Source organism: Brassica napus, chromosome C7 (assembly GCF_020379485.1).
Source record: "Brassica napus cultivar Da-Ae chromosome C7, Da-Ae, whole genome shotgun sequence".
NCBI classification, from domain to species: domain Eukaryota; kingdom Viridiplantae; phylum Streptophyta; class Magnoliopsida; order Brassicales; family Brassicaceae; genus Brassica; species Brassica napus.
This window is the reverse complement of record NC_063450.1, coordinates 52576817-52604800: the sequence shown is the minus strand read 5'-3', so window position 1 is coordinate 52604800 and position 27984 is coordinate 52576817. Positions and strand designations below refer to the sequence as shown.

Here is a 27984-nt window from a genome sequence, read left to right as displayed (position 1 = left end):
GATTTAACTGCGATGAATATTGTTTGATACTAATGAACCATAGCAATTTACAAAGAAAAAAACCGACCAAGCGTTCATTACTAGACGCAAAAACCAACTTCCAAGAACTATACTTTATATACACACATAAACATAGATTTTAAGCTGATACAAACATGATTAAGCTCTACAAATCCAATTTTATAGGCAAACCGATAGACCTATACATATTGTAATTAGTACGATCACATAACCGGAGGAGAAACCATGTCTTTCATATCCGGAGAAGCAAGCATCATCCTCTGGTTAACCAGAATGTCACCTACGACTTCCCAGTCCTGAGTTTGGTAGATAGAGGATATGAGACTGATTAAATTGTGCAAGAAACAAAACTATATATATATTATGAGGAAACGCAAATCTTGTTATTACCGTTTACGTTTGCTCTTGGAGAGAGTAGATGATGTGGAAGAGCTGCTGTTCCAGTTTCTTTTCCTCTGGTTGATAAACCAATTGTTAATCTGCTTCAACTGTAAACCGGTTTCTTCCACAAGCCTTGCCTTATCTTCCTCCTACAAAAAAATTCAAAAACCAACTAAAAAAAAAACCTTTTAGAAAGTTGTAAGAAAATGTCTTGGCTGAGGCTTTTACAGTTGGGTATGGCCATTTGGAGTGAGTCCGCCACCACTCTTTGAGCACAGACGTTGTGTCTCCAGGCAACTTCCCAGCCCTTCTCTTCCTCATTATCTCCTCTCTTATGTCCACAATCTTCTCTTTGAAACCCTATAAAAATACGAGCACACATGACATGATATAACACAAATGTGTTCTAGTTTAATTTAATGTAATATCGCAACTACCTGTTTAAGCTCATGCTTCAGTTCCTTCTTCACACGCTCCACCAAGGATCTCTCCCGCTCGGTTGGAACAAGAGGCCCGAATCCCATCATGCAATCTGAACCGTCCAAACTTCCATCAAACATGTTCACCTCGCTCTCTACTACTTGATTATCATCTTCATCATCATCAGACATTGTCTTGCCGTTACTTTCACTCGGTGAAACTCCTGCAGCCCACAAACAACACAAAATCACAAAGACATACAATACAGCGAGAAGGTGAGACCATACATACCCGTTATGGATTGTAGTGACTGCTCAATCTCCCAACAAGCCGTAATGGCTTCTAACGCATGGACACAGACGTGGTGTTGGAGTTGTTCTTTAAACGAACATAACACCACAACGTAATGTGACTGCATCATCATAAAACAAGCCATAAGACATACAAAACAGAGTATGACAAAAAAAAAGGAAGCTCCTTTTATCCAACTTACCATGAAATGATCAAGCTCCTTGTTGTCCATACCCACACCGAGAGAGGAGTACTTTGCGGCTACGGTGTGTAACTGGCTGAGCTGGGCATCGATCCTCGGAATCTGGTCAACGGGAGTAGCGACACTAAGGCAAGCCACGTGGGCTGCCAGAAGCTGCTCGTACATGGGATGTTTCAAAATCGCAGCTTTGTCGCTAGCGCTCTTCCAATCTTCAACACCATCGGCGTTGACTTCAGGATTGACTTCTTCCGTGTTTTCGACCTCCGTGTGGAATGAGAGCCACCGTCGGTTCGTAGCAGCAGCAGCGGGACTGTCTCCGTCGCGATGCGGATGGGTAAACTCGGAGTCGGTTGTGGCTGTGGTGGGAGGGAGGTGGAGGAAACTGGCGGTGAGGAGAGACGGTTGGTGTGATTGATCGGAGGAGTAGTGTCGGAGAGGAAGGTCTTCCTGCGGAGGAAGGAGGTGGGAGCTGTTAAACGACATTGTTTTCTTGCGTTTTGGGGATTGGAGAAAAAAATACTATTTTTCTCTTTCCCCTAGGAGTTATTATTCGTCCAGACCAACCGTGTCTTAATTAACCATAAATGTCTGAAACCGTGTTCTTTCTTTATTTTTTTGTCAACTGCTAATAATTTGAAAATATACTACTTTACTTTCTCAGTTGCTTCTCGTTTTGGATATTTTAGCATATATGTAATATTATATTTTTTTCTTTTAATCTTATAATGTAAGTAGCTTTAGCTAAAATCACAAAAATTAAGAAAATTATTATGTTTTAAAAAGTATTGTATAATAAATATGTTAGATATAATTTAGCCAATCAAAAATAAATATATTTAATTTGATTGGTTACATTATATTCAATAAATGTAAAAATTACTTAGAAATATAAAAACTACTTACATTTTGAAACAAAATTTTTTTTCTAAAACTATTTACAATATGAAACGGAAGGAGTATCAAATATAGTTTTTCCTTTAAAAATCCATTTTCCCTCAAATTACATGTTTTATGACATTTATAAACAATAAGTACCATCTAACTTTTGTGTATTTATCTGCAATAGTAATAAATAACTTTGGATCTATACAAAAGACCGACAAAATTAGGTGATCACAAGTTGTCATTTGTTTTTCTTTTATATTCATGGACACGCCGACGAACCACCAATAACACTACACCTCACAAGTTTTAAATAAAATATTGAAAAATTAAATACTAGAATAATCGTGGACAAATGAGGTGGATAGAGAGATCTCTCTTGTCTTGGATTAGTTGAGCAGAAACAAGGGATTTATCCTTCTAATTTTAAAAATAAAGTTGAAATTCGAAGACACAAAAGTCTACTAGTTGTCCTACTTTTTCCTCAAACAACGCTTTAGCTACAAGGAATCGGGTAGAAAAGAGAGAGAACAAAACACTAAAGAACTTAACATTCACTTTCTTCTTAAAAAAAAATAATCAAGAAGTAATGAGCGTTTTACCCAGAAAGAAACAAGAATGATGGGAAGAGACAATATACAATCACTTTCTTTGTTAAAGTCTCTGCCTCCCTTCTTGGTCGTAACTCAAATCGAGATAGAAATTTTGGCACCTAGCTAGTTCCATACAATAACTCGTCCTCGGATGGCGTTATGTTGAGATCAGGTAAGAAGAATAAGCTCTCCGAGGTAGCGGTCTTGCCCTCCATTCTGCAAGGTTTTGATTCGCCTTGTGATTTACGAATCAGATCAACAGGAGTCTCGTTCTTGACATGGCCTGAGTTCAAGTCAAGCTGATACAAGAAAACATAATTCAGTTAAGACCAACAGAGAGAGAGAGGATATGGAAGATTACAAGACTAAAAAAACTGGTTAGGGAGAGTATCAAATTTCTCAAAAATTCTTACCTTAATCCTCTTCAACCTTTGGTTCATTACGTTTTGTTGGTCGAATGTTGCTCGGAGACTTGCAATCTCCTGTAGAAGATAACCCGATTTGTTAGAAATACGAGAAAGTATATATATATATATATATATATATATATATATATATATATATATTTATTGATAAAACAAAGGTTAGAAAAAGAGAAAGTACCTTTTCAAGGTGGAGTCTTTCCTTCAACTTCAAGTTCTCTTCGTGTTTAAGCTCAGAAGTTGACTGCCAAATATTAAAAAAAAACTCAGCTCAGTATTAAAGTGTAATTTGTAAATTCAAGAGAGTTTTTTTTTTAATACCTTCTTGTTCTTCAATCTCTTGGGAAAACAACTGGTGATTTCGTTAGTGGGGAAAGCCTGCAAAAACAAAATAAGAAAATATACTGATTCAGAAAATTTAAAATGCCAAATCTTCCAAATTGAAGGTGTTACTATCAATGAAGACAATGATATGCTGACGAATAAGGACAACTGTTTATAGATCTTTCACTTTTCCTATAATCAAACCCAAAGATCTTATTTAACATACTTGTAAAGTTTGTTTTCCCACAATAGAAAATTTCAAACAAAAAAAAAAGTCAGGAAAATCAGAAAGACAGTAAAACTACTAAAATGGATGTGAAAATCCCTGCGTCATCAATCGTCATCATTCTTTTAAGATCACGTGATCCTAATCTCTCCGACAGGATTTAACTCGCCTCCCACCTTTTCACCCAAAACGGTATCGTTTCACGCATCAAAACGTAAAGCGAACGTGCACGTTTGACCAACTTGCTGTACTAACCCCATAATAAAAATCCTAAAGAAGCTTTATATTATTCCTCGAGACAAAATTTAAAACTCGGCCGGTTCATAAAATCACCTCTAAACCGGCCAATTATGAGACGCTCCACAAGGTGAGATCCGCTTGAAAACTCCGGTTCAAACCGGAGCGTTAAACTAATCGAGAAGATTAACCGTCCAACCACCAGATCTTATTAAGCTTTGCCATAGAATATTGTCAAGAACGAAAAAAAGGAAAATAAACTAAAAAATGCTTTTGACTTTTGGAAACGGAAGAGTTAGTTTGAAAATAAACCTAGAGCTAGAGAAAATAAGGTGGTGGCTCCGCCGTAAACGCCGAGGGAGGTCCGACCCGTCTCCGTCGGCTTGAAAGAGATGACGTCATCATAGAATTACGAATCGTGTGAATCATGAAGAAGGGATGATACAGAGACGAGGAGAACGACTTACTAACACACGACGGACGTGTATCGCCGGAGAAGAAAGTTTGGAGGAGGAGGAGAAAGTACCTTAGATCCGGATCCTGCAGACGTGGAGCAGCTAGCTTGGCGACTGGTGTCCTCGGCGGAGGGAGATGCAGAGGCGCCGCCACTTCCAGATCCGCCGCTCCAGGAGAGCGGCGTCTTCGGACTACCTCTAACCGAATCCACACCCTTCTTCAACGTAACGCCGCCGCCAAATCTTGAGGACCGTGACCTCCGTTGACGGATTCCCCACCGGAGATTCGTCTCCGGATTCTCCGCAGCTACCGTCCCCGCGTGCTTCAGCCGTAAAAGAAGCTCTACGACCATCTGGTCGTCCGTCATCGCCGCCGCCACCCACTCATCCTTAACCGTCGTCATCTTAGCTGCTGCCGATGTAACAACCTTCTTCATTGAAGCTTCACCAATCAAAGGGAATCAGATATGCAAGAGAATGAAGGGGGAAGTTACAGAAGAGAGAGAGAGAAGGAGGAAGTTGAAGTATCGAAACAGAGAAGAAAAAGAGAGATGTATGGTGTTGTTATATACGAGGCTCACTCTATTATTATTCGTCTCTTTTTTTTTCTTTCTTTATTGTATTTTTCGAAACATAAATTGTTTTTTACATTTTAGCAAATGCAAGATGCAGATTTGGATTTAACTTTGAGATAATAAGTAGTTAATTAACATGGCTAGGAAAGTGTATATCTAATTATTTCTTATATTTATATGTAAAGATTCTCTATAACATTTTTTGCAATTGGGTTAATCTTTCTTCTTTTTTTGTCTCACTATTAGGGCACCTTGCTGTTTTATGGATTTAAAACATTTTTTATTATTATTATATGCAAAGGAACAAAAAAACTGATGTGGCTACTGACTTATTGGGGATTTATCATTTAACACGTAATGTTCAACCAATGAACAATCGACAGCTGCCTAGTGCCAACCAGCCCCGTTAACACCGTCAATTTTTTTTGATACGGAAGTAAAAAGACAAGGCAAGTAGTTTAACTTAGAGATAAATAAATTATAAGTTTCTATCAATCATATTAAATTACCTTATGTTATTTTGTGAAAATCGAATGCAGATTCTTTTAAAATTACCTTATGTAAAGTTATGGGCTATAGAGGGTCATGGTGGGCCGCCCAACCATGAGAGCTGGTATCTTGCAACTTGGCATGTAATTGATGACAACCTATAAAATTTATAATTTGTTCACAATGATAAATCTAAGATCGATGACCGTTTTTAAAAATCCCAAATGGATCAAGCGTGCATTATTAAAAATCACTAATCAGAAAAGACTTAAAAATCTGTTTCTTTGCGTGTGATAGTTTAAAACGTATAAACACTGTTTCTTTGCGTGTGATAAGAGACACACTTTCAAGTTTCAAACGTGAATAGTTTATGTAACAAGTTAAACAATTGAGGGAAGCATTAACCAGTTTTATATCTTGAGTTATTGTAAAGCAGATCCATAAGAATGTCACAATATCAAGGTCTTCGTATCGCTTAGATTGATATCAGGGATGAATAGAATACTTTGAACAACCATGGAAAAAAAGACAAATAAAACTTAAATTTCAATTAATATAAAGATGGAAATACTGATCTTACATCGAAAGATCAAAGTAATACAGAAACTGCAATCTGCATATTGCCAGAAAGATACATACATATCTCTGATACTTTGCCTACGGTGAGAAACAACAAGAGACACAACAGAAGAAAGACGAACTTAAAAGTAAACCGGCAACTAACACAGGAGATACCAAAAGACACAATTAAAAAAAAAGAAAGCCTATGAACAAGTACTCTATACAAACACTAAACTCGAAGAGAAACTAAGGCCTGTTAAGAAGATATTTCGACCTTGCCCCTTGAAAAAATAAGGGAAGATACAAAACGGTTTCATAACTGAAGATGCTGTTTCTTCACCTTCTCGATTTCATCCGTCTGTAGATGATTTATTTGAAAGATTCGATCCGAAAATGGAACAGTTTTGGACAACAGTGGAACATCGGCCGTACGCGGGTCACGCGATGTTTAGGCGGAGCATCCTGATGATTTCGTTGGTAGCGTCGGCGGCTTGGAACAAAGAGACGCTCTTCTTTGCAGCGAAAAAGGCTGGAAGAGGGACGTCGCTTGGAGGAGGAGACGTCATGGTCACGGGACCGGCGTAAAACGGGACGGTCTTTGCTTTGCGGACGGGTAAACGGATCTGACTCGGAACCATTCCTGGATCCGGTCCGATCCTACGAGTAGAGACAAGATCTGTCTTTTCTACGACCAGATCTGTTGTCTTCTTAGGGATCTCCTCGCCGCGCTTCAGGATTCTAACCTGACCAGCGACGACGCTGTTGTTGTTGTTGTTGGGGCGCGTCGTCACCGTTCCCTTTGGAAGCGGCGGGGCTACAGGGGGAGATGGGGAGGTTTGTTTTCGCGGCGGGCTGCGGCGCGTGCGGTTTGAAACCGGTTTTTTCTGCCTGTTGGGACATGCGCTGGGGTTACGTGGATGTTTCATGTGAGATAAAGGATGCTTCAAGCAGTCCTGGGGATTTAGAACAGCGACGCCCATGGTTACTGGGAAGGGCAGATTGTCTCGGGGAGATTAGAAGGAAGAAGAGGAAAGATGATAATTTAGAAGGAGATGGAATACATGTGTGGTGGATGATGAAGAGGACGAACATGGTTTTATAACACGATGCCCCAGCGTGTCCGAAACAGCTTGTAGTTAGTTTTTTAGCCTACTCTCGCTTAACGTCCGTGATTCCACGCGCTAAGTTGTTTGCCTTTTTCTTTTCTTTTCTTTTTCTTAAAAACTGTTTCCCGTTATAATTGTTTATTTTATTCATTTCCTTTTTACGAAGGAAACTGATTAATCACGGTAAGGTATATTTTCCTTATCGATTCAATAGTATGGGTCTTTGATATATGGTACTAATGTTCTGATTTATCTAAAACATAACAAGATAAACCACGACATAAACGATTTATGTTTTATTATAAAGGTTATTGTGCTATTGTAATTATTTACGATCCATCCAAACCTATCAATTATACAAATTTTATAAAGTAGCTTTCCCTGACCTTATCAAACTGCGCATATGTCGATTTTTATTTGTCACAATTTGAATAGGAACATATCTCACCCATTAAGTAAACTTTACATTATTCCCATATACCATGCATCTAAAGTAAACGCTAATTATCTTATATAAATTGTGGTCCCTCAAACGCTTTTGACTCATTTGTATTTATTACTAGTATTTAGATTTTAGATCATATAAACTTCAATTAACCTAGCAATTAGTTAATTTTTGATAACGCTGCCACTTTAAAATCAATGTATTCAAACATCTGTACTGAAGTGTTTGTTTGTTTTATTTGACATACAGAATGATTTAGTCATATAATTTAAAACCCTACTATTTGACATCATATAGTTCGCAGATTCCTCCATCTATTTGAATGAAATAGTATTATAGTATATGTGGACTATAATCTATTAAAATTCAGATATTTCCTAGGTGGATCAAGATTTATATATATTTAAATTAAGAACCAACTATAATTATTTGTGTTGAGAATAGGTAAAAGACAACATCATTTGAAAGAAGTGGTCGACCAGAATCCTTTTATTTTACTATATTTTTGTTATTCAACTTTATAACGTGAAAGAAGAAGCGCGTGAAAATGAAGTTGTTACTTTCGAGGGTCGAGAGAGGAACCCACGACGAGACGACCTCACCTTACCGAAACCCAAGCTATCACTCTTGCGCGTTTGTGGGACCCACCACGCTCTCCACCTAATATCTATCTCATCTTCCCTCTGTTACTGCCTAACTCACCCTTCATTTTTCAATTTATTTACTCTACTGCCACACCCACTTGTCCATTTACTTTGACCACGTCATTAGTATCTTTATTGTTACAATCGTTATAATAAACTTTAGATTACTACTACACTACCTCGTGATCTTTCGTGTTATTTTATAATCTCTGTGCTCTTAACTTTTTTTTTTTTTAAATGGGAATAGAAAAAACAGAATTGTGACATTTGGAGGCTAGTGGGGGCATATATGGTAATTAATTAATATCATAATAAAGGTCATGTTTTCATATTGATGACGCAGAAAAGAAGGCAGAGTCCATGTGTTGGAGTCTGGGAGGACGTGTTAATCAATTAGAAAAAAACACGTATGACAAAATGAATGGCGTGTAGTTTTGTGCGAGTGATTTCGGAATTAGTCAATTGAGGCGACTCAACTTTGGCCGGCCCAAATTATTATTTTAAAAGTATTATTGATCGTATTTAGTTATTTATTTATTGTGGGGGTCTGTCCATGATTTTTAAGAAGATTTTGAATTGGTGATTTCGGATAGAAGTTTAAACCGGTTTAAACTGAAAATATATAATTCAAACCCGTACAAACCGGGTTACAAACAAGCTGTCATAAAAAAAAAATTGTAACTTTTATTGCATTGTTGAACTCATCTTATATCCGATTAGCAAATGTCACTTGTTTCACATAGATGAGACATTACAATTCTTATTAATCAAAATCAATAACCAATGATGTGAAACAACATATAGAAGATGTAGACAATAACTTTGGCAAGATACATTATACCATTACAATCTCTTTAACTAATCATCTTCTCAAATGCGCCAAAGATGCATATGGATTATAAAAACCTATGAATGAGAGACATAATTTGCATCAAAAATATCATTTTTCGAACCACATATATATATTACAATCTGTCAAGATTATGTTGGCTGTCTTATATATTTCCAAAAACCTCACCAATATTCCTCTCTCTCTCTCTCTCTCTCTCTCTCTCAAGCCTCACCACACACCAACAACCAAACCAAGAAGAAAAATAAAACAATTGGCAGAATAGTCTTAACCACTCTACCAATTTGAAACTGAAGAAAGGTTGTATACATTAATAAACACACCTCTGAAGAATAAATACTCAAGGAGGATTCCAAAGGGGGCTAGTAAGTTAGTTCAATGCCTCAGGAGCTCCGCTTGTGTCTCTGTCATGTTCTTGTGCGGCTGAGGACGAACCGTTCTCTGTGCTTACTATATCACTGCTTTGCTGTTCTCCCGCTGTATTTGGAACACCTTTCTGTTTCAGATACACCTCCAGAGGAAACGTTGCAGCTTGCAGAAGACTCATCATGCTCACTCTAGAAGCTGGGTCTGAGTTTAAGTCAATGTTCCCCCCTGCCGCTGGCAGTTCAACCGCTGGAATGCTCTCAGCTTCTGTCTCCTCTCTGCACTGATCTGACTGCGCCTGCTGGCTTGCCTGCCCTGCTTCTCCTCTGTTTCGCTTCCGCATCATGAGCGTCTTGAACCGCCTCTTCACCGCCTCACACACAGTGCAAGTGCATGACGGCTTGTGTTTGCCTTTCCCACTCGGCGGCTGGCTGCAGACAATGCACGAACAGCCAGCTCGGTGTCTTGGGTGCTTGGTCGTGGCTGCAACCTCGGTTTCTCCTTGTTCACCTGTAGTGGTGATGGCTGCATTTGCTAAAGTGTCTAGAGCAGAGGCCTCCTCCTGGTTTGATGATGCCAGTCTCCTCCTTTTGAACTCTGTGCAAATGAAACTTTAGTTTCTAATGTAAAAAAAAAAGTTTCTAATGAAGCATACTGATCATTACCTTTGCTTAGCCGGAGAAGTGTATCCTGTTCTCTTGGGGTGAGTTCATCAGGTGCAGAACATGAAGACCTGTAGATAAAAAAACAGCAAGTCATATTATTTGTCTCAGTGAGGAGTCATGTGCAATGTCCTGTAGGTTAAGCACATGAACATGTATGCAGTCTCGTTTACCTGCCAGGATCCAAGACATTATCCGAGCACAACCATTTTGGTGGAAGAAGAGTATCCACAGGAAGCCGTCGCCATTTAGCACAAGCATCACACTGAACCCATTGCTCTTGTTCCCTGAGAATCCAAGGATCACATATTAGAGCCAAATAGTGTTCTAAAACTCGGTATAGCTGAGCCTAGGCGTCCCACTAGTCGGCAAATCGGACATGCAAAACAATTTTTCTAGAACATTTTTTTTAAAATATTGGTCTAGGCATTTAAAAAATCGGTCTAGACACCGACCTAATCAATAATCTAATATAAACCGCCTAACGATTTATTCCAAATAATTCATTCAAAGTGTGATTTAACATCTTCTGATCCTATCATTACACAGTACATGAGGCCTCACCCTGTTTGACGTGACACAAACACTGTCCTCTTCCCAAAAACTGGTGGTTCCTGAGTACCATCAAGTAAATAATTTCAGAAACTACAGTGCAAAGATCCAGCTGCTTTTGTGAAAAACAGGTAGACTCTATCAACTCACATCGTATTCTTCAAAATCGTGATCTTCAACTGTACATATGCTCGGTTTAGCAGACTGAGGAGGCCGCAGCAGTTCCTGCGCCTCCTCCCAGGTTAATCTCAGTTCCAGAACATCTACGCTATCAATGAGCAGTCGCTTGCTCTTAGTGCCAATGTTTCGAACACGTTTCCTAGCAGAGATTAGCGACGGCTGAAGCATTAAGCCGTCCTTTGACATGTCGTCAGACTTGTCAAGTTTAGACCAGTTGATATCACCACATCCCGAACTCAAGTTGTTGGAAAACATGTTCAGATTGGGTTCACTGCTTCCCTTGAACATCTGAAGAAACCACAGAAAAAAACGTTTCACTCAATGCATCATAATGATAAGAGCACCAGAAAGCATACTTTTAGTTCAATACTCTTCACAGTACAGTTGCTTATCATTACAACATGAGACTGGCATGCTTTTTACCTGTGCTGCTGTAGAGTTTGTCGCTTTACGGTATCCCATTACGAGTTTTCCTTCAGGTTCTGTGCGGCTGAACGTTACTGCAGATATCAAAAAAAAAATTCAAAACATCAGAAGTAATAAAAAAAGTACCAAGAACACACAACACATGATCGAAAACGCTTAATGCCAATGTTTGATTTAGTCATACCAGGTAGGCTTGCTGGTTCGGTTAGTTCGGTTGAGCATATATCTTATAGAATTAACCCAAAATAAAGTTTGGTTCGCTTCGGCATTTGGTTAGCTCCGTTTTTGAAAATTCCACCGAAGTTTTTGATTTCGGTAGATTTTGGTTTAATTTTGTTAAAGATCCAGATAAGTTCGGTTAATTTCAGGTAAATTTGGTTAGTTTAGCTTGAAAATTTGGTTAGTTTTGTTAGTTCGGTTCAGGTTTTTGGTATCGTTTAGTTATAACTTTCTTACATAAAGAAAACCGAAGTAACCGATTGTCGAACCAAACAGAAAAAGCTACCGAATCGAACAGAACTAACCAAACATTTTGTTCGGTTCGGCTCAAAATAGCAGGCCTAATACCGAGGTTCCAACAACATGTTATGAGTAAGTATATCACGAAATAAAAGGGTTTTGAAAAGTACCAGTATCACCAGCTTGCAACTGCATTGACTGTATGCAAGGAGTCACACCCTCCAGAACGTACATCCTGCTGTTATTATTAGGCCAAAACCTAAACTGGAACACCCATTCTTTCCCCTTTATGTCTTGTATCTTTAACGGGAGGCCCTCAGGCTGAGAGATCGGTGGAAAATACGCCTAAATTACCAACCATAAAAGGTTATTAGCTGATACTAAAGCACTTGGGGAACATTTTATGGAGAAACAAGTTACCTCTGCACATGCTTTAGGAAGAACCAGTCGACCAATACGACCAGCATCGCTTGCACTCAGAACTTTTTCAAACAGTGGTATAATTTTGGAGTTTGAGCTTGGAGAGAGAATAAACAGTTAAGGACACACCTTAGCATAGAAGAAGATATTGCAAAAGAAAAAACATAGAATAAGAATGTTATGAAACATACAGATGAGGATACTGTCCAGATAATTGCTGCAGCTCCTGATCAGTGATCCTAGGCCAATAACGCGGAAGCAACTGAGTCTTGCCTCGACCTTCTGGAGGAGGCCTAGCGACGTGAATCTGCGACACGAGGCTCCCGTTAGGCTCCATGGGAGGAGCAGTAGTGGGAGCTGAGTTCGCAGGTTTTGGAAGGAGTTGTCTAGACCGAGAGGCGAGTTGGAAAATAGGAGTAGTCTTGCTTCTGTCGTCCACATCATGAAATTGACTTGTCATAAGAGTAGGTCCAAGTGAAATGCTCAAGTTTGGCTGTGCAGATTCTTTCTTCTCAGTGTTGTGTCTGAGAGATTCTAGTCTTGCGGGAAGGAGAGATTCCTCTTGTTTCATCTGAAGGAAAGGTTGTGTGGGGGAGATTCTTTGGAAATGAAGCAAGTGCTTGAGGTTTGTCCTCTCGAGAACGCTGCTTACATGCTCTGCTGAAGCAAATGTAGGGAACTCCCTACCGTTGGATTCGACATTCATCTGAGTATTGTTAGGATAAATAAGCAATCCAAGTTCCACATTGGATATTAGACCGAAAAAAATTCTAATATATATCTAGTCCAACTCCGCTTAGTACGAGGCCTTTTGGAGATTAAAAGATCCAAGAACAAATCAGTGAGAGGTTAGTCTTACAGAGAATAGTCCGGATTTTTTGGCGCAGGTTATACATGTAACACCACCATTATCCACAAGCTCCATCATGAATCTAGAAGCAATGCATCCACAGTGAAGACGCTGATTAAAAAAAAAAAAAAAAACACAAATCAAAACATGTTTAGAGCACAAAACAGATTTTAAGCAAATGGATTATTTTTTCTTCTTTCACCTTGTCACATGAATTACACTCTCTCCAACCAGACTCCTCTGCGTGGAACACTTGGCAGAATATGGACTGCTCGTATGCGGACCTAACTCCAACACCAACATCCAACAAAAAAAACTTAGCTCAAAAAGTAACCAACTTTGAATTGAAACATGAAGATTGAAGAGTGACTAAGTTCGCTTACCCACACTTATCGCAGAGAGAGGCCAATTCGCCCGATCGCATCGGCCAGCCTCTCTTCCACTCCCCCGACGTGGAGGTAGATCCACACTGTGCGTTCATGCACACCTTTGTTGACTCCATCGTTGACCAAACTGTTAATCAACAGAACAAAGGAAGAGCGTTTTGAAGAGAACCCAATTCAAATCAGATACGACCAAAACAGAGAATGCATAATAGAAGATGTGAGATGTGGAGTTAAAGAAGAGACAATAATCTCCAAGTCAAAAACTCAAATTCTACATCTTTTTTTTATTTTCTTCAACTCACAGAATCATAGTTCCAAAATCTACGGCCTTTTGAATTTAAAACCATGCATATATAACAAATAAATAAATAAAAAAATATATGAAATAAACGTTAATCGAAGAAGTGAATTAATCAGAGCGTAATCACCAGAAGAGTAAAACCGTTATTTACCTTGGGTGTATAGAGAGCAGATTAGATCGGAAAGAACGTGTACTTGTGGAAGGACAAGAAGTTGAAGTTCGAACAAGTCAACACCGACCAAGTGAACGATGAACTCGAGCGATCTTCAGATTGGTCTGAAACATCGGGAAGAAAAAAGGCAATACGGAGAAGTGGCAGGAGGATGTAGAAAATTAGAAATGGCATGTTTGTTTATTTATTATTAGAAGGGAATGAAGAAGTTGGTGAACAGAGGATTATTCTCCATTAACATCAAAAGGTTTGTGAAGACAGAAACTATCACCGTTGGATTAACATGAAAACAAATCTGAACCGTTAGATGGAAACTTTATTTTCTCCCTGTTGAAAACCTGATGACGTCACCTAACGAAACTGCTGGCGTCAGTAGACCTGTAAAACGCAACCGTTTAAGGAAATAAAATAAGAATCGTTTGGATTGATGAGAGAGGCATTACAGACGTAAATAAATCTGGAAGCAAGCCTTGGCGACGACCTTTGAGTAAACTTTACTCATACTCTATCCATAAATAATACTATGTCCCAGTAACTAGTAATAGGAATTTATAAAATTATTATACAGACGATAACATGTCATAGTAATAATAAATTAGCGAAGAAACTTTCGTAATAGATTAATACAATGTTGATTTGTGAACATTAACAAATTGGTTGAAACTGTTGAAATGAACAAGTAACATGCGATAACGATGCTACGTTGATATGATCTTTCTGAAATGTAACAGGTTCATATTTAAGTGCGATCGAACGTGTTGATTTGTGAACCAAACATACGATAGAACATTAATTGTGTGTATGACTAGTTAATAACGACATAATGCAAGTGATGCATTCGATAACGTTTAATACGACATGCTGACATACATAAGCATGCATATTCGACAGATACACCATGCACATATATTTGAGGCAGCACACATTCATCAGAATCCTTGGTCTAGTGGTCTTAATGGTACGAACAGTAACAACAAAAAAAACCCTGAAATTTACCATATTCACGTATGTCTATGAAAATTAACGTTTTAGACAAATAATCTTCATCTTGACAAAAAAAAAGACAAATAATCTTCATTATCTATCATTGCATTTGTTGAAATTGTTATAAGATTCAAAATCAATATATACTTAACCTTGTGTTTCAAAAGTTACGATGTGGATTACGTACACCGTTTGCTTCATATTGTTTTGGTTTAAGGTCCACCATTAAAACAAGTATTAAACTATTAATTAGAGTATTACCTGGTACTTCTTAAATTGGTTGGTCTATTTAAATGAAATAGACATGTATGTATATCGACTATTCTCCACCAAAATTGAGAAATTTTTAGATGGATATAGGAATTTATATATGTTTTAAGTTTAAAAGGTAATTAGAATATTTGCGTTGGGAATAGGTAAAAGACAACAACGTTTGAAATGAAAGAAGTAGTCGACCAAAATATTAACTTATATTTAAAGTATGCTTATGTTCAGCTTTAACGTGAAAGAGGCGCATGGAAATTATTAAGTGGATTAGGAACCGAGAGTGATTGGATCCCACGACGACCCTTATTAAGAATGTGCGTCTCTCATTTGAGTCAGCTGCTTTCTCTTGCGTGGAGTGGGTCCATGTATCATCATTACGACATAAGACATTAACACGTTCCTTAAAACTCACCCTTCATACTCTAACCTATTTACTCTATTGACCAGACCAGTTCCGATAATGCGCACACAGGAAGAAGATGTGGTTCGTGGTTTCTGAACGCTCTCTCCAAGCTGTGCACGTTCTTTAGCGTTAATCTAATTGCCAGAAACATATGCGTCACGTTTCGATTTTGGATATATTAAATGAGTTTGCAGCTCAAAACATTTTTAAATGTATGTATAGCTCAAAGAACCATATGACAATGGACAGAGATTGGTTGATGGGGGCCGTTTAGAAGCAAAAATCATCTTCTTACTCTGCTTCGCTTATACCACTAGATAATCATGACATATCTTTTTACTCTTCTAATGATTTTAGATGGAATCATGATTTTTTTTCTTGTCAAACAATTGCTAATCTAGTTTGAAATAGATACCAAATTGAAAAGCCAAACCAGTAGAAAGAAAACGTAAAGAAAATATAACATATGAAAAACTCCAAACATTACGTGCATTCTTGTAAGCAATTGTATTTATTTTCTTTTAAAATATGTTAGATTGAAAAATTAGAGAAAAACACTTTAGTCGTCAAAATTTATCCATGAAATTGTGATTTTATATTATGAAAACATGATTCTCTTTTGTTTTAATAATTATCTACGAATGGGATGGAACGTTATGGTCGTCTCCTTTATGATCTTTTCCACATTTAACCGGTTAACAAGACCATCATCGTCTTAAAAGCAAATAATTGTTGCCTATAAAAAGGGTTTGATCTGACTACCTAAGAACTCTGGGGGTGAAAATGTGAGAACAGAGGTTTCCCAGGGGTATTCGCTCGTAATTATTGTATTTGTTATATCAGCTTTGGACTGTTACAAAGTCATCAACTACTATCCAGACAGAATCCAAACTCTTTTGTACTTTCCAGATTTTTAAACACTGCGCAGTGACCATAATACCCTCTATCAAGACAAGCCTAGAGTAATTAACTTCGTACTTATCGTCTCGTGATCGATTGTTCTCTCTACAGTAATCTCGATCTGATCGTTTCCATACCGCGCGGTCGTAACGAAGTTCAGGTGACTAGTCATCTCTTCTGTATCTCTTGTGTGGATCATCTTCACACTACGTCATCTGTCTGAATAGCTTATCCTTGTACTAAGTAGTCTAAGTTCACTCTCACTGACTTAGGATCTCTTGCAGCTTTTTTTTTTATCCGTATCGATTCAATGGCTTCTTCAATGCTCTCTCTCGGCTCGACTTCTCTGTTACCGCGCGAGATTAACAAGGTACTTGTTCTAAGAGATTAGAACCAATGAAGTTTTAGCAGACAAAATTATATGCTTAGCTCTTAGCCTCTTACCAATAAGGCAAAATGATTCCGCATCTCTTTATTCACAACTCAGGATAAGCTAAAACTTGGACCCTCAGGTTCGAACCCCTTCCTGAGAACAAAGGTACTGTCTTTACGAGAACAGTCTAAATGACATTTAAAGCTAAGTTTGCTAACTGTAGTTTGTAATCTGCATTAGCATATCTGATTAAAGTGGCTTTTGTTACAGTCTCTTAGTCGGGTGACCATGTCGGTTTCAGTGAAACCTTCTCGTTTTGAGGGTATAACAATGGCACCACCAGACCCTATCCTTGGAGTCAGCGAAGCGTTCAAAGCTGACACTAACGAGCTTAAACTCAATCTCGGTGTTGGCGCTTATCGAACTGAGGAACTCCAGCCTTATGTGCTTAACGTCGTTAAAAAGGTTTGAAAGATTTTAGCCTCTCTCTCTCTCTAAGTTTTGTCGCATTGCGGAAAGTCTTTGACAGATTAAGGGTTAGTTAATCTTCTTAATTTTTTTTATTTTTAGGCCGAGAACCTGATGTTAGAGAGGGGAGATAATAAAGAGGTAACTTTGAAAATGTGTGTTTACAAACAGTTAGATCATTCAGAATATGCTTAAAACTTACTTAGGCTTGGATGAAAACTGCAGTATCTACCAATAGAGGGGTTGGCTGCATTCAACAAAGCCACTGCTGAGCTGCTTTTCGGAGCTGGTCATCCTGTTATTAAGGAACAAAAAGTATGTTCATGTGTTCCCTCTTCATGATCCTTTTTTCTCAGCTATGCGTTAGTATTAGCTGATTCATTTCCCTTTGCTCCAAATCACCAGGTGGCAACCATTCAGGGTCTTTCTGGAACCGGTTCACTGAGACTAGCAGCAGCTCTCATTGAGCGTTACTTCCCTGGAGCAAAAGTTCTGATATCAGCACCAACATGGGGTGTGTGTTTCCAATGACCATAAATATATAACGCATTCATATGTAGCATGTTTTTATCCACTGACAAACTAATACTACTTCAGGTAATCACAAGAATATCTTCAATGATGCCAAAGTTCCATGGTCTGAATACCGTTACTATGATCCAAAAACTATTGGTTTGGACTTTGAGGGGATGATAGAAGATATTAAGGTTTGTTTGCTTTTATGTGATGATCATTCCATAAACTATCAAGAATATCTCTCATGAATTAGGATGGTTCATACAGGAAGCTCCGGAAGGATCATTCATTTTGCTTCATGGTTGTGCTCACAACCCAACTGGGATTGACCCAACACCAGAACAATGGGTGAAAATAGCTGATGTCGTTCAGGAGAAGAACCATATCCCGTTTTTCGATGTTGCATACCAGGTAGGTATCACATTCCTACACTTAGAGCAATGTTCAAGAAATCGCGAGGCTGTAGCTAGGCGCTTTGTATAGACCTATTGACTATGCGGATTATTTGGGGTCTAGGCTTGGGCGTTAACGAATTCTTTGTTTATTTATTATATTTTAGTTTTTTTTGGGTCTAATAATACAATTATTTTGGATATATAATAAACATTTCGATATACACAAAATAAATCAGACAAATTTTGGACTTTCACTAACCTTGTTGCTTAATTTAACCGATTTACATCAATTTAGATTGATTTAGATTGCGTTAGACCGATTAAAACCAAAATTAGGATAGTTTAAACCAGTTTGAACTACTTCAATCGGATTTTAAGAAAATCTTTCGGTTATGATATATTTGCCGCCTAAATGGATTTGTAGAACCTTGCTTGTGAGTAGTTTGAGAGCTACTCAACTTTCTTTTGATGATACACTCATATGTTCCAGGGCTTTGCTAGTGGAAGCCTTGATGAAGATGCAGCATCTGTGAGATTATTCGCCGAACGTGGAATGGAGTTTTTTGTTGCTCAGTCGTATAGTAAAAATTTGGGTCTTTATGCTGAAAGAATAGGTGCAATCAATGTCGTCTGCTCATCAGCCGATGCTGCTACAAGGTAATAAAACACTTAATCAAGTTTCTTATTATGTACAGAAATTTCAAGAGTAACACTACTTTCTTTTCAGGGTGAAGAGCCAGTTGAAAAGGATTGCTAGGCCTATGTACTCGAACCCACCGGTTCACGGGGCGAGGATCGTGGCTAATGTGGTGGGAGATGCAACTATGTTTGGTGAGTGGAAAGCAGAGATGGAAATGATGGCGGGTAGGATAAAGACTGTGAGACAAAGGTTGTATGACAGTCTTGTTTCAAAAGACAAGAGTGGCAAGGACTGGTCCTTTATTCTGAAGCAAATTGGCATGTTCTCATTCACTGGCCTCAACAAAGCTCAGGTTTGCTATTGCTCAAAATGTTCATATTCCTTTGGCTGTGTTGGGACAACGGGTTTTAATTTTGTATTTTTTTTTTTTTGGTATGTGAAATGAGCAGAGTGATAACATGACGAACAAGTGGCATGTGTACATGACTAAAGACGGGAGGATATCGCTGGCTGGATTGTCTATGGCAAAATGTGAGTATCTTGCCGATGCCATCATCGACTCATACCATAACGTAAGCTGAGTTTTGGCCTCCATAAGTTGACAATAAGAATTTAAGTTACATAATATATCACCCTTTTAGCACCTTCTTGAACTTATTTGAAAGAGATGGCTAAATGAATAAGCTAGCTCTCGCACAATGATCGCTAGATATTTTGTCAAGGGACCTTTGATTGTGTTTCACAGGCATTGTTGTATTGGGAGAGTCCCCATTGAGCTATAGTGGAACAACCGTTGTTACATATCACCCGAGTCTTGATTGTTTTTGTTAACGTTCTAATATCATTTACATCGTCTGCTACATAAAACAGTGCTTACAATTACATATTCCGAACCAATAACATATCAGACAGATATAGTTCAAAGAAGTTTGAAAGATTCTAAGAAAGCACGAAGCATCACTAGAACAGCTTGGGCGAACATCAATGATCACATTTTGGATACATCAGCCTACAACTGAGATAAGTAAAACCTAATCCGTGGGCTAAATTGCCAGAAGATGATATGTAAGCAACCAATAAACAAGAACCTTAAACAATCAAATAACACAGCTTCTAAGAAGTTCTCTTATAAATATAAAATTTGGTAGCAAATATCACAAGACAAGTCTCACAGAAAATTGAAAATGTCACAACACAAGAAGAAATGCTAAACCCAACAGAAAACAAGACACTTTTAGATGAAGCGTTCATCTAGAATCCAAGCTTGGTTCTACGCCAGTGCCTGCGCTTGGCATTGTACCTGAAAAAAAAAAACAAACACGAAACCATTAGAACAAAAAAGAATGTCTCGTTTCAGAACTCACTTAATGCCTCGCTGTCTCTGTCCTAAATCAACACACATAGACAACTACACATCTCTGGATTTCCGAACTCACTCACTGTCTCCGTCCTAACTCCAACTACATGTTTCTATTCGACAGATCGGGAAAGAAAACAAAGAAACAATTTTTTTAAAATCGAACCTGATAGTGTTGTCGGTACGAAGACGAATCCAGTGAGGAATAGGCCTGTTCTGCCTCTGCTTCTTGGCCAGCTTCTTCTTGATCATAAACGACTTGTGCGACGGCTGTTTCGTTTCCATTTCACACAAACAAAAATAAATACTTTCGTTCCATTTTCTAGCTAATATCAAGCTCTTAACTCAATTCAAACTAAACGATTGATTGAAACAACCAGAGAGGCTTACCATCTTGACGTCGTGGGATGTGCAGCGGCGCAGCGAAGCTTAACGAGTAGAAATGGCGACTAACGTTTTTTAAACTTATAAGAGGAAACCCTAGTCAAGTAATGGATGGGCCTTTTATACGACCAATTAAGGCCCATTACATAGTTAGTAGATAGTTCAAGCCCATTTATTACTTCTATTAACATCCATTAGTAGTGTAACAAACATAATAATATGGAAGCCCAGCTATTCCGATCCGGTTCAATTTCGGTTGGGTTCAATTGAAAATCCCACTAACCACCACCTCAGATCAGAAAACCACTCAGACGAGGCCCTAATGTCGTCGACGGCGACCATGAAAACCTCCATGGCTCTTCTCCTCCGTACTCTTTCGAAAGCTCGCGTTTTTCATCCTCATTCTCCATCTCTTTCTTGCGCTCGATGTAATCCTCTGTTACCAACTCCCCAATCGCGAGACATCACTACTTCGCGGCGATCCTTTGCAGCGATCGCGCCGGCGAACTCTCCCTTCCGGTCCAACCTCCTTCGAATCATAAGAAACGAGATCGATTATCAATCGGAATATGCTCCTCCGCATCAGGTATTATCCAGACCTTAGAGCTGAGTGTTCAGCTAAAAATCAGGTTTTAGGGTTTATGATTTATGATTTAGGGTTTAGGATTGAATGCTAATCTTAGATTCCACTTGTGTTGGGTATATTGCTTTGTTAGTTTCGACAATTAGATTGATGAGGGAGACAAAGACAAGAGTTACTGTTCTGTTTTGTTCAATATCCAAGCAAATGGGGAGAGATCCGTTCCTTTTCTGATTGTTGTTTTGACTTTAAAACTAAAATGCAGCCAGCGACTGAGTTCAAATCATTCTCTGTTGAGGATCGTCCGGGCGAGCAATGCATTGTGATGAAAGGCAAGTTTGGAGAAGACGAAACCATCAAAATGGAAGCAACTATGTTCGATGGGTTTATGACTGTTCCACGAACCGGTTTAGATGCTTCAGGGCGCGATGTCCGTCTTCACGTTAGCCTTCTTGTCGACATCTCCAAGGCTGATGGGAGTGAAGACATGGAGTTCCTCTGCTCCGTCTGGCCTAACCGTATTGAAATTCAAAACCTTTACATGCTTAGACGTGATAAAATCACTGGCCAGCCTTACTTGGGACCAAAGTTCGGGTACAATCTCTCTGCTTTCTAGAATCGCTTAGGTTTAGTGAGTTTGATTTACAACGTTAGCTCTAGTTTAAAAATGCAGTTACTGAAACTTGTGATTTTTTTTTTTTGTTTCTTTGCAGGAGTCTGAAGTATGATTTTCAGACGGCGATTAAAGAGTTTTTGCGAGTAAGAGGGATAGACTCGGAGCTTTGCTTTTTCTTCCATGAATATATGATGAATAAAGATAGGATTGAGCTCATTCAATGGTTGAGAAAGCTAGACTCATTCATGGCAAAGTAAAATTTCACTTCGTGTTGACATCTTTTTGATTATTATGTTCTCAGTTTATAAAATGTTTTAAATGGAATAAATCATGTACTATATGAAGATGATCATGACAATATTACTAGTCATACAGTAACAATTGGTACTTTGTGTTATAACAATGATGAGGGTTAGTAGCTCCCCATAATAGCTTAAGTAGGATTACTCCTTGTTTTTTACCAACACGAGGACCTACTACTAAGTCAACGACATGCTATCAAATACATTTTCCATCAATTGAAGTGAATAAAAGGTTCATGATGAAAACAATCCTATGCATCAGCATCCATTGTTCATAGCTAGCTGTTTTATAATTACTTGATAATGATTACTATGAATAGTAAACACTATGATATGATGTACTAGAGTTGACGATAAATAGAAAAATCATTCGTAGTTTTTTTTTTTTTTTTTTTTGATATTTACGAAGAGTTTCCTGACCTCCACTTTGTGGATCCAGACTAGTCACGTGGCAGGCTTAGAGCCTTTGGCGACCGCTTTGGATCAGGCCACGTGTTAGTTTCTTCGGGCCGAAGAACCCATGTGAAAACTTCGGTGGCCAGTGCGAATCGAACCCGGAACTGTACTTGCAGCCGCAAGCCGTATACCAGCAGACTAACTCGTCCTGGTTATCATTCGTAGTTTCCTCAAATATGTATGAGAAGTTGAAAACATAAATAAGTGAGAGTAGGAAATGAGTAGGAAGCAACCAAACAAGAAGCATATTATTGACTACTCAGGTTAGCCCTTGTGGGGGACAAGAATAACTCGACTTAGATTCATTTTGATTTTCCCCTCCATTTATTATTAGTTGTTTGCTTTCTTTTACATTATAATCTTTCAGCATCTTTTTTTTCATTTTTAATAAACATTACACCAAAATTTTGCTGTTATAACATCTTCTCTATCATGTTTAAATGTGAATATTGTGTTTATATAAAATATATATATATGAGATTACGAGCCATAGCCAATGAGAGTAGCTAATGACAAGTGACTTCCAATAACTAAGTTGTAGAATCTTGACAGATTTGGTGCATAACATGGATCTTCTAGAAAACATATTTCTTTAATCTCTCTTTTGCCACTTTAGAAGAAGAGAAAAAAATTAAGGGAACTATTAATGATAATAATTTGTATTAGAAAGTTGTCTTTTATTTTCCAATGCATTGCATGGGACGTATGTTGATTTTCTTTGAAAAAGTGAAATCTTGAATATGCTTCCATTTATTCTATGGTTATCAGCCTTGTCACTCGTCAATAGCAGTTTTATCAGTTTTTTCTATACATAAAATATTTCTGATATTATTAATTTTGATTATAGGTAAGAATTTTTGAGTTGCTTGATAAACTAGAAAAGTTTAGGAGTTACAGTTTGTAGTTTTTGTTTTTTGGTATCCTTGAATTTTGTTATAAGATTGGAGAACAGAACGTTAAATAAATGTAGTATTAAATCATTTAACTTGCATAAGACAATGATCATAATGTTAATCTTGTTAATCTAAGCCAAAAGAAAATTCGTTTTCTGAGGTAGGATACTTTATAGTATAATAGGAAATGAGAGGGTACAGAAACGAACACGGTAGGTGACCAATCCAAGAAAGCATACAATATGATTGTTATGATATATACAATATTAATACACAAAGTCTATTAAATCATTGGGATCTTATTTTGCATTCATGAAGCTTTTGTTTCTAGTCTAAGAATGTGGATGTGACCCAAATTTCAAGGACTTCTTAGTTTTTATTCTAAGATTTTTATCGTTACTCTCATCGCTACTCAACTTATAGTCTCTGTCTAATAATTTTTTTTAATTATAACTTAATTAAGTCAAATATGATACAAATGGCCGGTGATAATATTGTGCTTAATCTAGCAATTACATTGACTTGAGTCCTTTTAACGTTACACGGAATCTGCTAAATTATAAAGTACATCTTTCTAATCATACTTTTCTTCTTCTAAATATCGTATAACTAGAGTGAAATATTATCCAAGTATTATCAAAAAGAAAGTTTATCCAAGTAACAATGTACTTGTGTTTAAAATATCATCGGCACTAGCCATTATTAGTTCTTTATTATGGATACGTATTTTTCTGAATCTTTCTGAAACTGCACGAAAGAGGAAAAAGCCATGAAGTACGCTCATGCGTGTCTCGCACTTCCCAACTTTCACCATGCTCTCCCTAAAGCCTGTCTTTTCTCAGTTATTATTCTATTTTGATTTTAAAAGTTAAATTACTATAGTTTGCAGTTAATTATAAATCCGTTTGCCACACAGTCGGTTTTGACGGTCAATTAAATCGAAAGACATAGATTTAGGAAAGTTTTCATTTATGCAATATCTAAAAATTATATTTCCTGCCTTCAATACTCTGTACAATATATGAAACATATCTCAAATCTTAATTACATGATATACAGAATCATATACATAATCACTTTCCCATATCTATCCATTCTTTTCTTTATTTACCTTCCTATAATTTTTCATCCCTTAGTAATTAACATCATTATCAAACTAAAAAATCAATAATTTTAGTTAAACCGGAATATTCCGTTGACGATTCCGGTTTGGCCTCTTCCTCCTCATCGTCCACATTTCTATACATAAATCAAAAATAAAAAAAAATAAAAAGGTAAGAACTCAACGAAATTTTTATAAAAATAAATCTGAGTCGACCATCCTCATATTCTACAATTATAGTCGACAAGTATATAAACCGAACCGAGTCTTGGTTAAAATTGAACCGACAAGTTCATAGACGGTCAAAAGAAGCCAACCAAACCCAATGACAAGACTCCGCTCCTTGAGGCGCGTGACTATCACGTACAAATGATCGATTGTTTCACTGAATTTTCCAACAGATTCTCGTCCGAAAATGTCTTTTGTTTTCTAGTGGTAAGAAAAAGATAAAAAGAAAAATACAAGTTGTTTAAAAAAGAAGAAAATTCCTCAAATGAGTTTTAATTGGCCAGTCTTGAAGACTTATCATACACAGAGTTTTTGAGTTAACCATATATAGCTTAGATTCTCTTTTGCTTTTCTTCCTTTCTCGTCAGATGAAAAACAAAATTTTTACTCTCATAAAAAATAAAATTATCCCTTTTTCCCCTAAATCATTATCTCTTTTACAGACCCATTCATTGGATCTTTATATAATCTACTACTAATAATCATATTTGTTTCTAAAGTCCTTGTTCTACTTCAATTCCTAGCTCTTGTCTGCGTTGAAAATCTCTGAAGAAGATGACTGTGGAACAAGATTTTGAAGCAGTGGACCAGTTCCCAGTGGGGATGAGAGTTCTTGCCGTTGACGATGACCAAACTTGTCTCCGTATTCTCGAGACTCTCCTTCACCGCTGTCAATACCATGGTCCCTTCTCTCTCTCTTAATGTTTTCACACATATTTGCTTTTGAGTAATCAAAATTAAGATCTAGTTAGATTCATTATTTGAAGTTATATTAATTCTCTGCATATATGCTACTATATCAATCAAAGTTTCAAACTTTAAATCTTTTGAGTTTGTTGATTTTGAAACAGTCTCTTGCTCTGTTTTTAAAAACAGAGTTTTTTTAGGGGAAATTATTACAAAGCTAATTACTTTGGGGGTAAATTAATTATATGTGCAGTTACAACAACGGACAGTGCGCAGACTGCACTGGAGCTGTTGAGGGAGAACAAGAACAAGTTTGATCTCGTTATTAGCGATGTCGACATGCCTGACATGGACGGTTTCAAGCTCCTTGAGCTCGTTGGGCTTGAAATGGACTTACCTGTCATTAGTATGAACAACCAATTCATCACCCTGCCTTGTGTTTAGTTTCTGTATTGATCTTTGTGACGTGATGATTTGATTATTATTTTGCAGTGTTGTCTGCTCATAGCGATCCAAAGTACGTGATGAAAGGAGTCAAGCACGGTGCCTGCGACTACCTGCTTAAACCGGTGCGTATCGAGGAGCTCAAGAACATATGGCAACACGTGGTGAGGAAAAGCAAGTTCAAGAAAATGAAGAGCATTGTGATTCATGATGAATCATCCCAAGGAAACTCTGACCAGAACGGTGTGAAAGCAAACAGGAAACGTAAAGATCAGTTTGAAGAGGTGGAAGAAGAAGATGAAGAAAGAGGGAATGAGAACGATGATCCAACGGCTCAGAAGAAGCCACGTGTTCTTTGGACTCGCGAGCTTCACAATAAGTTCTTAGCAGCTGTTGATCACTTGGGCGTTGAGAGTAAATGTTTCTTTGATCTCATCTCTTAGTTAGTTTCTTTGCGTAATCATTTTTTTTTTCTGATTGATAAGTTGAAATGATGCAGAAGCTCAACCAAAAAAGATTCTTGATCTGATGAATGTTGACAAGCTCACAAGAGAGAATGTTGCTAGCCACCTTCAGGTGTGTGTGTGTGAGAGAGAGGCTATTATTCTTTTTATTGGTTAACAGGTCCGGATCTGAGATTTTGGAGGCTATAGACATTTTTTGAAGAATTTTCATTAAAATTTTTTTTCATGATTTGAAGGCTTACTGCTATATAAAAAACGTTTAAATTTTTTGGGAGTTCAGGCCAATGTTTCATAGGGTTGTGTTCAGATCCGGCCCTATTGGTTAATAAGGTTCCACTAACATAACTACAATGTCTTTTGGTTACAGAAGTTCCGCTCTGCGTTGAAGAAAATAACTAATGAAGCTAATCAACAAGCTAGCATGGCGGCTATAGACTCACACTTCATGCAGATGAGTTCTCTCAAAGGGCTTGGCGGCTTCCACCACCAAAGGCAGATACCTCTTGGATCCAGTCAGTTCCATGGTGGAGCTGCAACCATGAGGCATTATCCTCTTGGTCGCCTAAACTCCTTTGGAGGAGTGTTCCCACATGTGTCATCATCGCTTCCTCGTAACCACAATGATGGAGGAGGTTACATACTTCAGGGAATGCCGATTCCGCCTTTAGATGATCTTCATATCAACAACAACAATAAGGCTTTTCCGGGCTTTAGTTCACAACAAAGCTCTTTAATGGTTGCTCCTAATAATCAGTTGGTTCTCCAGGGTCACCAGCAGTCGTCGTATCCATCCTTAAACCCAGGGTTGTCTCCCCATTTCGAGATCAACAAGCGTCTTGAGGACTGGTCAAACGCTTTATTGTCAACCAACATTCCACAGAGTGATGTTCATTCAAAACCAGACGCCTTGGAGTGGAACCACTTCTGCAACTCAGATGCTGCACAAGCAGGCTTTATTGATCCATTACAGATGAAGCAGCAGCCTGCAAACAACTTAGGCCCAATGACTGATGCTCAGCGATTGAGAAGTAGCAATCCAAATGAAGGTTTATTTGTGGGACAACAGAAGGTAGAGAATGGTTCAATGCCTTCAAATGCTGGTTCCTTGGATGATATTGTCAACTCCATGATGCCAAAGGTATAAACAAACCATTTGCTTTGCCCATTTTTGCATAGTAGATTTAATGATTATTTACTTCTTCTTTTTTTTGAAAGAATGCTAAATTTATTCAAAATGATTATTTACTTTCAATGTAACAGGAACAGAGCCAAGCTGAGTTCTTTGAAGGAGATTTGGGGTTTGGATGGCATAATAGCTCACTCAGAACATGCATATGAGAATCTGTTTTATGTTTTCTCTGTACTTGGTTAACATGAGAAAGAGTGTTTTATTCAGACACAATCATTTAGTATTATCTTTGGTTCTGGTCTTTTTGTTTGCTCTCTTTGTAAAAAAAACTGCATTTAGTATTATCTTTGGTTCTGGTCTTTTTGTTTGTTCTCTTTGTAAAGAAACTGCAAGCTCTTGTTTACAAGTTTCCCCGCAGGTTTTAGCAACTTTGGGAGATCCAAAAGCGTTTAATAAATTTTAAACAGTACATAGAAAACGAATTTTATCTAGAATAAT

The 27984-nt window shown here is 37.8% G+C and overlaps 8 protein-coding genes across 10 annotated transcripts; 3 read left to right on the top strand and 5 right to left on the bottom strand.

Moving 5' to 3' along the window:
* Positions 1–2: 2 nt before the first annotated feature.
* On the bottom strand, positions 3–1933 carry LOC106453613 (homeobox protein knotted-1-like 5). The gene is made up of 6 exons (XM_013895846.3): positions 1316–1933; positions 1114–1234; positions 840–1045; positions 631–762; positions 412–551; positions 3–317 (listed from the first exon to the last, which is right to left on the bottom strand). Exons 1-6 carry the CDS (start codon positions 1796–1798, stop codon positions 302–304), a joined length of 1098 nt encoding a protein of 365 aa, XP_013751300.2. The 5' UTR covers positions 1799–1933; the 3' UTR covers positions 3–301.
* Positions 1934–2736: 803 nt separating this feature from the next.
* On the bottom strand, positions 2737–5009 carry LOC106364757. Its single transcript, XM_048763306.1, has 5 exons — positions 4526–5009; positions 3534–3590; positions 3394–3456; positions 3204–3272; positions 2737–3089 (listed from the first exon to the last, which is right to left on the bottom strand). The coding sequence occupies exons 1-5, from the start codon at positions 4889–4891 to the stop codon at positions 2910–2912; spliced, it is 735 nt and encodes a 244-aa protein (XP_048619263.1). The 5' UTR covers positions 4892–5009; the 3' UTR covers positions 2737–2909.
* A 1042-nt stretch (positions 5010–6051) lies between these two features.
* LOC106453624 (proline-rich protein 36-like) lies at positions 6052–7190 on the bottom strand. The gene has a single exon (XM_048763308.1). The coding sequence runs from the start codon at positions 7057–7059 to the stop codon at positions 6517–6519; it is 543 nt and encodes a 180-aa protein (XP_048619265.1). The 5' UTR covers positions 7060–7190; the 3' UTR covers positions 6052–6516.
* Positions 7191–9199: 2009 nt separating this feature from the next.
* Positions 9200–14254, bottom strand: LOC125590154 (B3 domain-containing transcription repressor VAL2-like). 2 transcript variants are annotated; one of them, XM_048763304.1, is made up of 13 exons: positions 13878–14254; positions 13423–13552; positions 13242–13323; positions 13049–13150; positions 12381–12895; positions 12190–12286; positions 11940–12114; positions 11308–11384; positions 10855–11172; positions 10717–10766; positions 10326–10439; positions 10156–10223; positions 9200–10087 (listed from the first exon to the last, which is right to left on the bottom strand). In XM_048763304.1, the coding sequence occupies exons 2-13, from the start codon at positions 13539–13541 to the stop codon at positions 9495–9497; spliced, it is 2310 nt and encodes a 769-aa protein (XP_048619261.1). In that variant the 5' UTR covers positions 13542–13552; positions 13878–14254; the 3' UTR covers positions 9200–9494. The 2 variants fall into 2 exon arrangements, with proteins under 2 accessions (XP_048619261.1, XP_048619262.1); XM_048763305.1 differs by having other exon boundaries at positions 12393–12895; positions 13878–14253.
* Positions 14255–16392: 2138 nt separating this feature from the next.
* Positions 16393–19645, top strand: LOC106453582 (aspartate aminotransferase, chloroplastic-like). Of its 2 annotated transcripts, none has more exons than XM_013895818.3 (12): positions 16393–16612; positions 16737–16822; positions 16940–16990; positions 17096–17290; positions 17396–17434; positions 17519–17608; positions 17699–17807; positions 17891–18000; positions 18077–18220; positions 18695–18861; positions 18932–19196; positions 19294–19645. In XM_013895818.3, the coding sequence occupies exons 2-12, from the start codon at positions 16763–16765 to the stop codon at positions 19423–19425; spliced, it is 1362 nt and encodes a 453-aa protein (XP_013751272.1). In that variant the 5' UTR covers positions 16393–16612; positions 16737–16762; the 3' UTR covers positions 19426–19645. The 2 variants fall into 2 exon arrangements, with proteins under 2 accessions (XP_013751272.1, XP_022562210.1); XM_022706489.2 differs by having other exon boundaries at positions 16455–16612; positions 16725–16822.
* A 301-nt stretch (positions 19646–19946) lies between these two features.
* LOC106453592 (60S ribosomal protein L39-1) lies at positions 19947–20687 on the bottom strand. Its single transcript, XM_013895826.3, has 3 exons — positions 20592–20687; positions 20368–20471; positions 19947–20144 (listed from the first exon to the last, which is right to left on the bottom strand). Exons 1-3 carry the CDS (start codon positions 20592–20594, stop codon positions 20096–20098), a joined length of 156 nt encoding a protein of 51 aa, XP_013751280.1. The 5' UTR covers positions 20595–20687; the 3' UTR covers positions 19947–20095.
* A 136-nt stretch (positions 20688–20823) lies between these two features.
* On the top strand, positions 20824–22184 carry BNAC07G43600D (uncharacterized protein At2g39795, mitochondrial). Its single transcript, XM_013818814.3, has 3 exons — positions 20824–21171; positions 21431–21759; positions 21879–22184. The coding sequence occupies exons 1-3, from the start codon at positions 20908–20910 to the stop codon at positions 22036–22038; spliced, it is 753 nt and encodes a 250-aa protein (XP_013674268.1). The 5' UTR covers positions 20824–20907; the 3' UTR covers positions 22039–22184.
* A 2924-nt stretch (positions 22185–25108) lies between these two features.
* LOC106453574 (two-component response regulator ARR10-like) lies at positions 25109–27845 on the top strand. Its single transcript, XM_048763302.1, has 6 exons — positions 25109–25444; positions 25703–25855; positions 25942–26307; positions 26393–26469; positions 26725–27495; positions 27618–27845. The coding sequence occupies exons 1-6, from the start codon at positions 25318–25320 to the stop codon at positions 27693–27695; spliced, it is 1572 nt and encodes a 523-aa protein (XP_048619259.1). The 5' UTR covers positions 25109–25317; the 3' UTR covers positions 27696–27845.
* Positions 27846–27984: the final 139 nt, after the last annotated feature.